The sequence below is a fragment of the Balaenoptera acutorostrata genome, chromosome 6, assembly GCF_949987535.1.
Source record: "Balaenoptera acutorostrata chromosome 6, mBalAcu1.1, whole genome shotgun sequence".
NCBI classification, from domain to species: domain Eukaryota; kingdom Metazoa; phylum Chordata; class Mammalia; order Artiodactyla; family Balaenopteridae; genus Balaenoptera; species Balaenoptera acutorostrata.
Window position 1 is genome coordinate 26,077,643 of NC_080069.1, and position 14,894 is coordinate 26,092,536.

General features: G+C 48.4%; 1 protein-coding gene across 1 annotated transcript; it reads right to left on the minus strand.

Annotated features, from left to right (window-relative positions):
• Positions 1 to 8,447: 8,447 nt before the first annotated feature.
• LOC130708401 (spermatogenesis-associated protein 31A6-like) lies at positions 8,448 to 14,412 on the minus strand. Its single transcript, XM_057548362.1, has 4 exons — positions 14,227 to 14,412; positions 13,425 to 13,482; positions 12,790 to 12,841; positions 8,448 to 12,513 (listed from the first exon to the last, which is right to left on the minus strand). The coding sequence occupies exons 1-4, from the start codon at positions 14,410 to 14,412 to the stop codon at positions 8,448 to 8,450; spliced, it is 4,362 nt and encodes a 1,453-aa protein (XP_057404345.1).
• Positions 14,413 to 14,894: the final 482 nt, after the last annotated feature.

Sequence of the window (14,894 nt, forward strand, 5' to 3'; positions counted from 1 at the left end):
GTGGTTGTCACAGGGGAGAAGTGCAAAGTGGTCTAGGCAACACAGCACAGGGGACCAGTCCTCATTGGGGCAGTAGAGAAGGCTTTCTGCAGTAAGCAGTGTTTAGTGAAAGGGCTGAAGAATGGGGGTGTTCTCCACGGGGTGCCAGAGTTAGCTGGTTAGGATGAGATCATTCCAACGTCTATGTTCTCCAGCCAAACAACCAGGAACATACCTGGGAACCAGTTTAGTCTAGAACAAGTTGGATTGATTACTCATGGCAGTGAGGGAAGACACACACCATGGGGAATCCTGGGGTGTCTCAGTAAGAGGGTGTTAGAAAAGAGCTACTACAAGATTTGGGCTTTAGTTGGGTGACTTGGGAGAGGGTCTAAAAGTGATGGGCCACTTTAAATTGGATGCTGAAAGCCAAGGCAATTCTATAATTCATCTCAATAAATTTTAGCTACAAGAGGGAAGACTATAGTCAAAATAAAGCCATTACTGGAAACAAAGTAGATGTCACTCATTTTAACCAAGAGAATGGAGTGTTTGGTATTTTGGGGGGATGGCACAGTGACTTCTTTTTCTGTACTTAGAAAACAGTTGTGAATTGCCTTCACTTTATCTCACTTCATCATTATCTCAGAGTAATCTTGCTTGGCATTGGTATTCTGTGATACCTTTTGGTATTTATGTCCAGGCTTACCTCTGGATATCATCAGGGCTGTTGTTGTTTTTGCTTTTTTTTTTTTTTCCTCTCACAAGACAAATGAAGCATGGGGGAAGCATTTAGCTTCAATTGGAAGGCATCATTCTAGAATTTTAGAAATCAATGGAAAAGTACAGGTCTTCTAGCCAAACCCATACATCTGTTTGTATGAAGGACAGATTAACAGAGTAAGTGCATTGGTAGCTTGAATTTGTTTTCTAAGATTTGCTTAGCTCCCCTACTCCCATATTTTATACTTGTTATATTTTGATACAGTAAACATTCATAAATGTGAAAACCACCAGTAAGATTTCAGTTCATCCATCTTCCCTTAAATACTTTCTCAGCCTGGGCACGTTGATTCCCTTTGCTTAGGATTTAAATCTCTTATCAGTCCACCTCCCCAACTCTATTCAGTAGGAAACTGGTGAAATGATATCAGAGTGGGATGACATAAAACAAAGAAGACATCCACATGCACAAATAAACTGTATATAAAGTCTGCTCATAATTTGAATACAAAGTGTTTTAATAAAAAAGAATTTAACCACTGCTAAATTATCCATATACTGAGTAAAAGCAAAAATGTTACCCTAATAAAAAGAGTGTAGACATGATAGCCCATGAAGCCATGTGGGATGAAATTAAAAATAGAGTATGTCTCCAGAGATTATCAGGCAACACTTTTTTCAAGTTTGTAATGTATAGTATTTTTTTTACCATTCCTTTTTGTATTGATAAATCAAGCATGTCATATCATATCATATATTTTGTATTATATGTCATATCATATCATATCAATCAGTATTTTTTACCATTCCTTTGTGTATTGATACATTAATCATGTCATGTCATATTATGTATCATTTATTATATATCATATCATGAAATGTTTCATTTGATGGTCATCTATCTGAGAGCAAGTTGCAAGATTTTCACACTTTCACTGAGTGCTTCACTGACATCCAGCTTGACCTTGACAAGTATATCTGACCTTCCCGCTGTGTTAGAGATCAGAGTGTGTGAAATATTGACAACTACTGAAGATTACTGGGTAATGTAGACAGTGTGCAGTGGATCGACCAGTATAGACTCTTAAGTCCATTTTCTACATCTAGTCATGTGTTCAAGTGATTGGTTTTGGCATCAAAACTGAAATACTTCTCTTTCTCAACTTGCTGTTCACACATTATCTTCCAATGGCAAGTGCTGACAACTACAGATGCTGCTTTCACTAAAACTTCATTATTGACTAAACTCCCCTCATCTTAGCTTAAAACCCCTGAATTGGGAGAAAGTGTATCCGATCTGCCTGTGCTTAAGCTGGATCACAGCAGTTGCTTGGCCTACTAGCTGAGACCCTTTCTCAATATGCCAGCTTGTGAGTGTGATCAGTGGTTGTGCACCCTAGGTATATTGATCTGATGTTTAATTTTGTCTAATATTTTTACTCTCCTGCTTACTAGTCAAGTCACTATATCCATAAATTTGACTTAATGAGTCCATTTTTCTTTTCTTTCTTCAGAACTGTTTACCTGATCCAAAACACCTTCCAGTGGATTTTCTATATGTAAATCCTGTTTTTTAAATTAGTAAATAAAACTACTGCCTTCAGAATTTTGCCTCGAAAGCAACAGGATGCTTTCAGCAATCTAATGTAAATGCAAACCACTGCATTCTTAACTAAAAGCCATTCTCCTGGGTATGGTGTGTGCTGCTGTTCACCAATCTCTGCTAGATGCTGCCTGAGGTCCCCCTTGCTTCTACACCCTCACACATTCCCCCTGCAGCTCTGATGCTGCTGGAAGGTCCGGAAGTTCCTGCACTGTATTCTAACTGGATCTGTGCTCTTACTACAGACTTGGGGTCCCTACCAATCCACAGCTGCATGGTGTTTGCAGGCCAGTGGGGGGAGAATGGTCCCCTTACGTGTGTTACCTGCCCTCTGCCTACAAGGTGAAACTCAGGGCTGACGGGGTCCCTCTGAGTTTCAGAGTTTGGTGAAACAGATATTCTAGAGTTTCTTCATGGTTCTCCTTCTCCCTGGACAGGCCACACACATGTGCTTTGCCTGACAGAGCCCAGAGCCCATGGCTGTTTTGGATTCTGGTTTGATTCCTTAGAAAAGGCCAGGAATCTGGTTCATGTCAGTGTTCTCCAACATTTCTATCCTTCTCCTACTCAGTAAAAAGTTTTCTGAGCATGAAGATCCAGTGTGTAGATTTATGCATTTGCAAATTAAATGCATGTACTATGGTTCCGTAATTTATATGCAAGACAAAGATTATACAGATATAGGAATTTTAAAAGAATGAGATGAGGAGGAATGCAAATGGAAGTTCTAACATTTTCTTCCTGCATTCTAGCATACTGTCTTGTCCACTCTGACTGGCGGGCTTCCCCATCAAGAAGTCTCTTAGTGAAACTCCATGCCGCTCAGGTGAGGGGGTGTGTGGGGACATGGGGGCAAAGCAGGGATGGTATTTCCAGGAACTGGATTTTGTGTACTTTTGCCTTCAACTCTCGAAATCTGCATGGATGACCTTGAATTGCAGGTGGATTCAAGATTCAGAGAGTTAATGTTTTTCATGATGGAGTTCTATCCAGAGAGGTGGATGTGGATCACACTACATTGCATTGTTTTTCCTGGAAGTTTCTTTCTCTTGTTATTCTTTTCCTTTTAAGCCATGCTATGATGAAAAATAACAGACTGTTATCAAAGAAGGGTAGTATACTCTTAAATACTTTAAGTGGCAAAACGATTTTTTTTTTTTTTTTTTTTTTTTTTTGCTAAAACAGTAATACGTGCCATAACCTCGTGGTGGTGGAAATAATTTACACTAGGTTTATCATCTGGATGATCTATGAAAAGGATTCTTTCACACAGGTTATATGATGTAGCAGAGGAAGCATTTGGTCTGCGTCAGTTGTGGAAAGCGAATATCTGTATGGTTTGGGGAATCCCTCTCTGTCTCAGGGTCCCCATTTGTTCATTAGGTGACCAGACTACAGAAGAGGCCACAGTCATTTTTTGGTAATGACTTTCCTTCATCATCCTCCTTCTCCTGTTCCCTCCCCACTCCTGCTCTCCTCCTTCTCCTCTTCTTCTTCCTCACCTAATCTCCTTCATCTAAAGTCCGCAGTTAAGTCCCCAGACAGACAATGAAGGAGGGCTCTAGGGTGTAGGGTGGTGAAAGGCAGGGTCATCTAGGAGTAAATAGAGGGAAGGAGCAGCACCCATCACTTTGGCCAAGTTGTAGTTCCTCCTTCAATTATGGACAAATCTTTTAGGTGGTATCCTGGCCATGGCCAGCAGACCCGAGACCTGCCTGTCCTTCTTGATCTACTCTTTGCAAATCCTTTCATCAGATAGCTTTGGGGGAGTCCTTCCAGTTTTAATAGACTAAAATTTATGTACTTATTTGTGGGGCAAATGTATCTCAGCTGCCTACCTGAAGTCCCCACCTTTTTTTCTTCTACTGGGAAAGTTCAAGGAAATGTAATGGTTTTTCCAGAAACTGTTTGTGCCGGTTGTTCTGTTTACCCTCATGTTCCATTCCATGAGGGATGAGAATGGCCATAGAGCCTAATTTATAAACCGCATATCCTATGCATCCCTTATGTAAAATTATTCTAGCCCACAAATCTTAAAAAAAGAATGTTAATGCATCCCATCCAGAGGACCAGCTGAAGCACACACACACACACAAATGCTTAGACCAAAGAGCTGTGTCACTCAAATTTCTTGTTATCAGGATGAGATGAGGCAACTGTGTTTTCCTATGAAAGATGCCAGTATTTCCTAAATCCTCATATATTTTGTTGGGAATTACATTATTTTATAATGCCTCTTACTAGAATTTAGTTTTATCTCAAACACATGGTTCAGAAATATTGGCTTAAACTTCCAAGAAGAGAGTGTCATTTTCATGAATGTGAGATGTTGTAGTTGTGGGTATCTATAGGAAAACAACGAGCTAGTCTAGTTAGTAAATACTATTGATTGGCTATTAGAGGACATCTGTGGCTACTTTCCCAAGTTCTGTGATTCAGTAACATAAGAAAATGTCACAAAGGGAGCACATTTCAAAAAATTAATAGCTATGATTTTGTAAAATATTTTACAGCCTGAATATTTGTTTTTCTTAATTAAAGAAAATACACAGGGCCCTCACATCAGCTCACTCCTCTCTTTTGAGAGAAAGGACCATGACACTGTTACCCCACAGAGTGACCTGAGAGACTTAACCAGACATAATACTTGACATCTGTACATTATCCAGTTTTTACCATGTAAAGGGCAACAGAATTTATGACCAATGAGAAATATGTAGTCTCAACTGAGTGCAAAATTTGGAAAGTATTAGGCAGACAGTGAGACCTCTATTATTATTATAATAGAAATGCTGATTAAAGATATACTTTCTTTAACAGATGTTAAAATGCCAATTCCCAAGCGATATGAGGTAATATATATTTCAAGCACCAATTAAGTGACATATTTTCTAAGATTTCAAAATTCTTTTAAGCAATGTATCCTTTTTGTAGCCCTATAATAAATAAATAAAATATAAATTTCCTGAGTCTTGGAAAATGCACATTTCTTATTAATTATATAAAATATGAATTCTTCTAAATGGTTCAGAAGTTTAAGTTATCACAGGTGAACATTAGGATTTTTTCACGTTCTAGAGACATGCATACCATACAACCATCTTGACTGTACTACTGTATTTTAAAAGGAGTAAAATAAACAATATCATTTAATATTAGGCAGTTAAGTACAAATATGCCAGATAATGTAGTAGAGATATTGCCAAAAATCTGTCACATTTGTGAATAAGCTTCTTGTGTCTGATAAGGTGGCTCACTTCATTGAAAAATAAAGCAAACCTCACAAACCTGACACAAGCTATTCTGTGCGAAATCCCACGCCATTTGCACAGCTAGGAAGTAGGGGTTAGATGCCTCTTTGCTGGTTCATTTCACCATGGATCCCACTTGCTGTAGGCCTCTCTACATCATGTTTCCAAAGGAGAGAAGTCACTTTGAGTGCAGGAACTTGTCCCCAGCAAAACAAAGCATGTGACCCCCTGATGCCATTTGACTGAACGATATTTAAAATTGGACAAAGATTTTTCCCTCATTAGATGCTGGCAAAGTTTTACTTCTTTTCAAAGTCTGTCATTCTTTCAACTGTGAGTCAGAGCTCAAGCTAACTAAAACCTGTGAAGGAAAGGATTTTGCGGGTTTTCATGGGGAATCTGTAATTCTTCTTTTTCAGAAGTGGGTGAGTGGGTGTCAGGGTGTCATTTGAGTGGGTGTCAGGCCGCTGTTTGAAGGGTCTCTGTGGTCTCGCTGGGGCGCTGGGCGCCTGTGTGTGGACTGCATGGAACTGTGTGCAGGTCCCTTGCGATTTCTCTTCTCAGCGAGGGCTCTGTATAAGGCTCCTGTGAGAGGTCTCTGTGAAGTCTATGTATTATCTCTGAGAGGTCCCTGTGTGGGGTGAGTGTGGGTCCCCGTGTAGGGTGAGTGTGGGTCCCCGTGCGGAACCAGTGTGGGTCGCCATGTGGAATCAGTGTGGGTTCCCATGTGGGGTGAGTGTGGGTCCCCGTGTGGGGTGAGTGTGGGTCCCCGTGTGGGATGAGTGCAGGTCCCCGTGCGGAACCAGTGTGGGTCCCCATGTGGAATCAGTGTGTGTCCCCATGTGGGGTGAGTGTGGGTCCCCGTGTGGGGTCAGTGTGGGTCCCCGTGTGGGGTCAGTGTGGGTCCCCCTGTGGGGACTCTTAGTGGGGGGCCCTCCATTGCTGGCCTTTCTGCACCTCACAGAAGGAGAAGGGCAAAGGGACTTGCAGCTTCTTGTTTCTTGCTGCTCTGTCAGTGTCCCTCTGTGTCACTTCTCCCGACAGGTGCCTTGGGCGTCCAGCACCCTCAAACCCAGCACTCACCTCTTGGTGCCCCTGAGAGGACCCGGCAGCAGTCAGGCTCAGGGGCCCCGCTCTGTGCCAGCCTCTGCTGAGCTCTGGAGGTTGTGCTGTGCTCTGGGTCCCAGCCCCTCCCAGGGCCCCTGGCTGTGCCCCCAGTGCGGTGTCGGCCCCGGAGGAGGGGCCCAGAGGTGAGACCTGGCTCCAGGGAGAAAGCACAGCACAAGCAGGCCTGTGGCCGCTCCCCCTCAGCAGGTCCTGGTCCCGCATGTTGGGGTCCTGACAGGCGTAGGGCAGGGCCATTCAAGCTGTCACCTGGATCAGGGGACCCTCCTGGAGCAGGACTCTGCAGCACGGGAGTGACTGTGACACAGAGCCCCGGGTTGCTCTGTGGAATTGCTCCTGTCTCCCTGGTTTCCCGTGTGGACGGGCCGGGGAGGAAAGCTGACGGCACCCTTGTTCTCCGCAGGTCACTTCCAGCCCGCTGGGTGACACATCCTGTCTGCTGGCCTCTTCCCCCTCCAGGCTCCGGGGTGAGCAAGGCTGACAGCAGGTGAGACTTGCTACGACCCCAGCACAATCCCTGAGCCTGTGAAGTCCCACTTGTCCCCTGGGGGCCTCCTTGGGCCACGCGTGTAGGTAAAGGTCACAGACCGCGAGTCTGTCGTGAGCTCCCAGTCCTGTGAAAGTTGATTAAATACATTGTGGGGAAGTGAACCTTCCCTGCTTGGGGGCTCCACGGCCTCTGGGAGCCTGGCCCTCCGTGGAGGAGCTCCAGGGGCCTTCCCTCTGTCTGGGCTCTGGGAGCTGGAGTAGGGGGAGAGTCTGGGCTGGGGCCACCATAAGCCACTGGCCCCTGACTTCTTTTCTCTGGGCCTGTACACGGTGGTGGGACGCCAGGGGCTCCTTGGTCACTGCGCCATTTATGGGCGCCTCTGCCACTTGCCTCCTTCCCCTGCATCCCACCCTAGGGGCACATGACAGACAGTGAGGTGACTGCACACACAGTCACACCCCTGCTCGTTCCCCAGGGGGCGGTGAGCACTGTGAGTAGGGCTGTCCTCTCCTCCGGGGCAGGGGTGGATGGCCCTCGGCGGCCTCCATGCTCGTCACCTCACACCCTCAGACCTGGGAGTGCGCGGTCCTCCTCCTCACCGCTGCTCCAGAGTGTGAGAAGGACAGAGGATGGGTGACGCTCCCGGCCCACCTCAATCCCAGCTCCATCGGGGAGAGAAGGAGCTTCCAGGGCAGGCATCATCTATCCCCACCAAGACATGGGGGCAAGGTTTCTGCCACGTCTGGACTCTGGGCTCCCTCCTTATTCTGACATGTGAACTTGTCTCTGACACTTGCTGGAGCCTGAGGGGAATTTCAGCCTCTGCAGACCCCTCCCCTACAGTCCCACAAGTTCAGGGTAGAGAGAGAGCAGGAGAGGACTGAGCCGGTTCCTGAGAAGGGGGAGGTCTTTAGGTTTAGTTCACCTTGACACGTCCTGAATGCTGTTGCTTGTTTCTGTAATGCTGCTATTGTGGAAACTTAAATGCAGTGAGGGAATTGAGGTGAGGATGGGTATTCCATGCTGGGATCAACCTCCCTCCATGGCCCCATCCCATCTGGAAGCCAAAGCAGGCACCTGGGAAGAGTGGACCCTGATCCCTTCCCTTCCCCCCAGCAGGGCACAGACAGAGGCCACCACCTCTCATGAGAAGAAACATTTATTTTGGGAAACAAAAATTGTGGTAGGAAGAAGCCATTAACACATAGACAATGTGTTAACATGAGAAGAAACAGGTTTTCTTTTTATGAACTGCACTTGTTCTTGCACTGCTTTCCTACCGGGAGAGGCACGAGAAGCACGCTCTGGTTGACCAGAGGGAACACAGATGGCGCAGGTGGCCTGAGTCACCTGCCACCCTTGGTCTGTGCTGGCAGGGTCTGACTGGGGACTCCAGTTCCCTGGGTGGGAAGGCCAACTTGTCGCCCCTGCCTCTGGTATGCCTGCTGTTGTTAAGGTAGCTGTGGTCCTTGCGGGTGGCTTGGTGACTGTAGGCTGTATCTTTCAACACTCTTCTCTGTTCTGAAGAGGAGAGAACCCTGTGGTAGTGGGAATGCCCCTCTGCTGGGGCCTGGAGCTGTTCTGGGTGCTGATTTAACTCTGAGGCACAGAGTCCTTGGTGAAGCCCCAGTTTGTCTACTAGGGCCTGTCCAACAGCTGTTCCAATCGCCCGAGGATCAATAGCCCTGCTCTCTACAACAGATTTGCCTTTGATTGGCTCCTGGTGGTGAGCAGTGGCTGATACAGGCTTGCCTTTTTGAAGGGATTCTTCTGTTCTTTTGCCTTTTTTATTGCGGCTAAGATACTGCAGAAAGCGCCTTGTCCATTTTTTGCTTTCTGGTGAAAGCTCTCTCTTCTCTGGCGAGAGCTGGGGGTGTTTGCTCCCAAGGGACTCTCCTCTTTCCCTGACCTGAGAAGCGTGGCTCATCCCACTTGCTTGAGAAGCCTTTAGTGCTGAAGACCTTTCTTCATACTCTCCCGGTTTGGGCCTCCAATCGTCCTCCCTCTCATCAGTTGGGGCAAACATCTTGCTCTGGCTGTTCATTTCTTCATCCTCTTCTGGTTTGAGCCTCTCACAGACCTCCCCATCATCAGTTGAGGCAAACTGGCCCTTACACGGGTCCCTAACCTTTGCTTTCCTGGGTTCCTGTTGTCCCTGGTTGCTTCTCGTTTCTTCGTGTTCTCCTGGTTGCAGTCTCCTAACGCTCCTGCACTCCTCAGCTGGGGCAAGCGTCTCGCTCTGGCTTCTTGTTTCTTCATGCTGTCCTGGTTGGGGCTTCGTGAAACCCCTCCACTCCTCAGCTGATGCGAGCACCTCCGTCTGGCCCTTCATTTCTTCATGCTCTTTCGGTTGGGGCCCCTTAAAGTCCCTCCGCTCCTCAGTTGGGGCAGACATCTTGCTCTGGCTGTTCATTTCTTCATCCTCTTCTGGTTTGAGCCTCTCACAGACCACCCCCTCATCAGCTGAGGCAAACTGGCCCTTACACGGGTCCCTAATTTTTGGTTCCCTGGGTTCCTCTTGTCCCTGGCTGCTCCTCATTTCTTCATGCTTTCCAGGTTGGAGCCTCTTAGAGCCCCTCCGCTCCTCGGTTGGGGCAGACATCTCGCTCTGGCTCTTGAATGAGCCCGTACGTGTTGGGTTTCTGAACTCCCGCGGCCCCCGGCTGCTCCGTTCACTCGCGTTGAGGTCACATGGCACCGCCTGGAACGCGGGCGCGTCCTCACTGGCACGTTCCCTCTGGGAACTGGAAAGAGACCTATGAGAAGCCAAGGTGTCTGCAGGAAGGAGCACATCAGCGTGAGAGTCTTGAAGGAGCTCCCCAGTGGCACGGCCTTGAGCCACCTGTGTTTTAAGGCATGGCTCCTTTGGATGTTGGGCAACTGACTTTGTTGTTAGTGACAGGGTTTTCCTAGCGGCTGGAAACCCCAAGACAGTCCCATTCTCCCAGCTTCTGCCCATGAGGTTGACTGTGGGCATCTGATAAGGCAGTCTGCCCTCCTGTCCAGTCAGAGGGGCCTCTGAGGGCCCATAGCTGTCACCAGGTGAAGTCTTTCCCAGGGCCCTCTGGATTTCTGTATGCTCAGGTGAGGGAACAGGGAGGGGACTCACCAGGGTGGGAACTGTTGCTTTTGTTATCACTTTCATTCCCTGATGGGGCTGAGGTTTTCCCAAGAACTTATTAGCAAAGTTGGCTTTTGAGTGTGCCCCAGATTGCCAGGTGGCAGAGGGGGAAAAGGTGGACCTTGGAGAGGACAAGGGTTGAGCCCCACATGGCTTGAGATTTATGGGCTCAAAGGCCTGTTTGGGTAGGCCCCACCTGTGCCTTACCCACCACCTTAGAATATGTGTTTCCAGCATCTGCCGAATGCTTGGACTGAGGAAGGAAAGCATACGGGAGGAGTTTACACAGGGTTTCCAAGACTTCAAGGGTGCTAGATTTCTGATTCCCTCGTGAGGGTGGGGCTTAGGAAAAACACAGTTGGCAGCAAGGCAGGATTCACGCACAATCACAGGGATCAAACCTTGATTAATCTGCGTCGACTTTGTGCTCAAATGGGCTTTCAAGATTTCTTCTAGATGTTTCTTCTCTGGGCTACTGGGTAAACAGTTTCCAGAGTCACTCATCAAGGGCCTCATCAGGTATCTTTCAGACTCCTTTTCAGAGTTTCTTTGCAGAAACTTCCCTGGGAGCCTGGCCCTGGAGGAAGCTTTGGAGATCCTCCTCAGACATGGCCTTAGACCCTTGCCGAAATCCTTCCCTGGTTGAAATTGCATTTGACCCTTCCTATGGGATCTCCTAGGGCGCCTGGACCTTATCTTCTGTGGGTCCAGTCTCCTTTTGCCTGTAAAAGCAGAGGGCTGCCAGGGTCCCTGCTTGCCCTGTGCCTGATAAGTCCTTAAAACTTGGCACTGAGAGGAACTCAATTCCAGAGACAGAGACAGGTGGATACTGAGGCACAGGCCCCTCTTGGTTTGATCTTTGATGAGCCTCTTTTGAAGATGTTGCTTCTGGAGATCAGGGCCAATTAAGTCCTCATGATGAATAGAAACTGACCTTTGGGCCTGAGAGCGCCCCCTCTCTTGGGGAAGGTTGAGACTGAGTTGGCTAAAGCCTTTCTGAGATCTTTTGACCACAGAGGATGAAGGCTTCCCACTTTTCAGTTGCTTCTGCAACAAGGGGCATTTCAGCCATTGAGTTTCAGTTGGGATAAAATATGGTGTCTTGTTCTGAAATGTAGGACAGTCTAGTCCACAGGTACTCATCTGGGGTGGAGAATAAGGTGGTCTGAATGGGAGAGAAGATGGGAGGTAGGGCTGGGCCTGGATCTGAGCCAGAGGTGGGGACTGGCACGGAGGCAAGGTTTGAGTGAAAGGCTGGGGTGGGACCCCCGGGCAGGGCAAGACTGCGGCCTGGGAAGGGCCTAAAGGTATTCTAGGTTGAATTGAAACTGGAAAGCCATTAGAAACTCCACTGAATAAAACAAAGGGTGCCTGCTGTTGAGTAGAGCTCCTAGTAGCCACCAGGGGCTCGCTGTGCAGAGAGAGGTGACCCCAGTAGAGCTGGGTGTATGTCAGTTCCAAGTGGTCCCTCAAGACCTCGGAGTGTAAGAGCTGCCGAGGACCGGGTAGCTGCTCTGTTTTGTCTTTCCTGTTCCAGAAAGATTGAGGGGTTGTGTTGTCCTGCTCAGCACCCAGTGATTTCCACACATTCCCTAAAGTGTTCAGGTGGTAGTCTGAGCTCATTTGTTCCGAGAATGACCCATCCTTTTCTTTCCCCTTATGAATCTTTAGTTCTACTTTCATGGTGATTAGAATCTCCAGCAGCTTCTGGACTTCAGGGTTGACAAGTGAGGGGCTACCAGTCTCTACCTGCTTGTCTGTGGGCTCTTCCTGGAAGGGGGCCCCTGGTGGCTGGTGGGACAGGTGTTCTTGCCGGGACTCACTCTGTGATGAGGTGGGGAAGAACAAGGCCTTGGTAGTCTTCCACCAGAAGGACAGGAACAAAATGGGATAGCATGCGAGGCCAAGACTCAAGATGGCTGCGATGGTAGATGCCAAAAAAGAGTTACCTGGAGGTGAGCTCTTGGCAACAGTGCCAAGGGTGATTTTCTTCAAGTTGGATTGGTCTTGAGGTTCTTTTGACAGGGTGGAGGCCACAGGTAAAGAACCCTGGGTCAGAGGAGCCAGGGCAGCTGATGGGCACGTGGCAGGAACAGCCTCTTCTGCAGGTTCCCTGCAGGGCGGGTGGGCTCCAGCAGACGCTGCTCTGCACACCTCACCAGGGGGGTCTTGATAGGAGAGCTGATGAGAGCTGCCCTTGTCAGGGAGCCTGCCCAGGTGGCTTGAGGAGACATGAGGCACAAGCTGCAGCCAGGAGCGCCCAGGGCCAGGAGGGCTGGGCAGGCCAGGCAGGGGTGGGCACCTGTGGCCCACGGCCCTCCATGGCCCCCATGCTGACTTCACAGTGCTCCTGCTGTCCCTTACCCCAGGGCTTTGGCCGTACCCCACCCTCAGCGCTCCCCCTCCCAGCTCAGCCCCAGGCTGCCTGCAGCCCAGGTGTCACACCATAGGCTTTGGGTGGAAGAAGAACCCAGGAGAGAAGGGGAAAATTCTTTACCTTTGTAGACGTGAAGTCAGGGCCCGAACCTCTTCCAGGCAATCTCTGAAAACTGGAAAAGAGCAGACTGGGTCATGGTGGTGAAGGCAAGGGCTTAGGGGGTCTTACAGGAGGCTAAGTGCTGTGTCCCTTTAAGGGGACACCATTGGGAGATTGGAGCCCGAGCACCAGCGTCCAGGGCCACATGATCCCTGACAGTGATGGCGAAGCTCATGAAAGGGTTTATCATTTACAAAGTACTTCCATATCCATTACCCCTTGCTGCCCTCCCATCCTCCCTGTGGGGGACAATGGGCAGGGGTCACATCACACAGGAATCTGAGCAAAGTTAAACAACTTGTCCACGGTCGGACCTGGAGGTCCCACCTCCCAATCCAGGCGCTATTGGTCCACTGTAGCCCACACACCCCTGCTGGGCCACACCCTTTTCCGGGCCCCTTACTGCTTCATTGTGCACATGGACTCTGGGAAGTATCTGGGTTCTGCTCTCCTTCCCAGGAACCTCCCTGAGGGTTCTGTTTCTTGAGGCACAGGCCCTGCCCCTGGCCTCCTCGGAGCCTGTGGAGTGGGCCCTCAGGGCTGGGAGAGATGGGGCCCAACCCTCGGGCCACACAGGGCTGGATGGCACAACTTACCTTGCAAAGCTCTGTTTTTCATCTTAACCTTGTGTTTCCCCCTCCACTCCGTCTGATGCTGAGAGACAGAAAAAACGAGGACCTGGGACCCAATTCTCACTCTCCCCTCTCTAGACAAGCATCAGACACTCAGTGTCCATACATAATAGGACTTTTTACATTTAACTAACAGAGCTCTGTGGTTTTTCTTTCCTTTCACTCATTTTTAAAGAGGATAAAAATATTTTCTGTTTTCCTTCTCTGTGAAGGACATAAAGAAGGATTTTCAATGTGAGATTCACCCTGGATTTCTTTTGTCACTGTTCCTCTGCTCAAGAAACACACACGTTCTCTGAACTACGGGTTCATCTGAGCTCCAGCAGGTGGGTCTCTGCTTCCCGAGGCCAGGGCCACTCCAACCCCCGCTCTGAGGCTCTCAGGGCCTCAGCACTGCCAGCAGATCAGCCCTCATCCGAGACACGTGTTCACAGCTGGTGATCCATTGCTCATGGGCCTGTCCTCTGGCTGAGATTGAACTCAGTATCCAGTCCTCGACCTCTGGTCACTGTGTGTGAGACTTGCCCTGGAGCCCTCTACCACACCTGGACAACTGGTCTGAGATCTTTGGATACAAATCCTAGTGTTCACTCTATCCCCTGCCCAGGCTGGCTTGCCCTTAGAGGGATGACGTCCTATTCTTAGGAGTAGATGTCCTATTCTTTCCCATTTCAGGAGTCTCTGAAGTTGATTCAGAAAAGTGGAAATAATAATAGAAAAGAAGGGAGAAGCATGTGCTTGTGGGTCTGGCCCAAGGGTTCCTTACCTTCGTGATGTTTCCATGTTTCCTAGGAGGTGGTGAAGATAGATTATTCTGGAGGTAGGAGACTAACAGGAAATAGAGCCCCAGTCCACACAGAAAGCCAAGGATGGTGGCACTCGCCCAGGAAGTGCGACTGGAGTACAGCCAAGTATCAAAAGTGCTTTTCAGAGTAAAGAGAGGATTCTCCATCATCTGAATCACATTGCTGGCTTCAGGCAACTGAGCACAGGATGTGTACTTGGGGACTGATGTCCTAGGCCTACATCATAGAGCTGTGGTCTAGTCACAAAGGGCTCCTGAGGGTGGGGGAGGGAGTAATAGAGGAGGAGGCTGGACCACGGCCCCTCCCCACCATCCGCCCCACAGCTCCATCCCTCCACCCTCATGGGTCTTCTAGACCTTAGTCAATTTTCTATTCATTCCACCTGGAAATCACATTTTTCCTGGTTCCTCAGATCTCTTGGGGATTTCGAAAGATTCCCTTTCTCTCCTATTGAATCATTACTTATTTCAGCAGAAGCTGAAGATACAATAGGAAGGCCATTAATATGCATTACACTTTTTGCTTCCCTTTCCAATTTTAGTGATTCTGGAATCATCATTTAATGTTGTGATAATATTCAATTGAGAAAATTAAGTTTTCTGTTTTTTGACAAATAATTTGAGCCCTC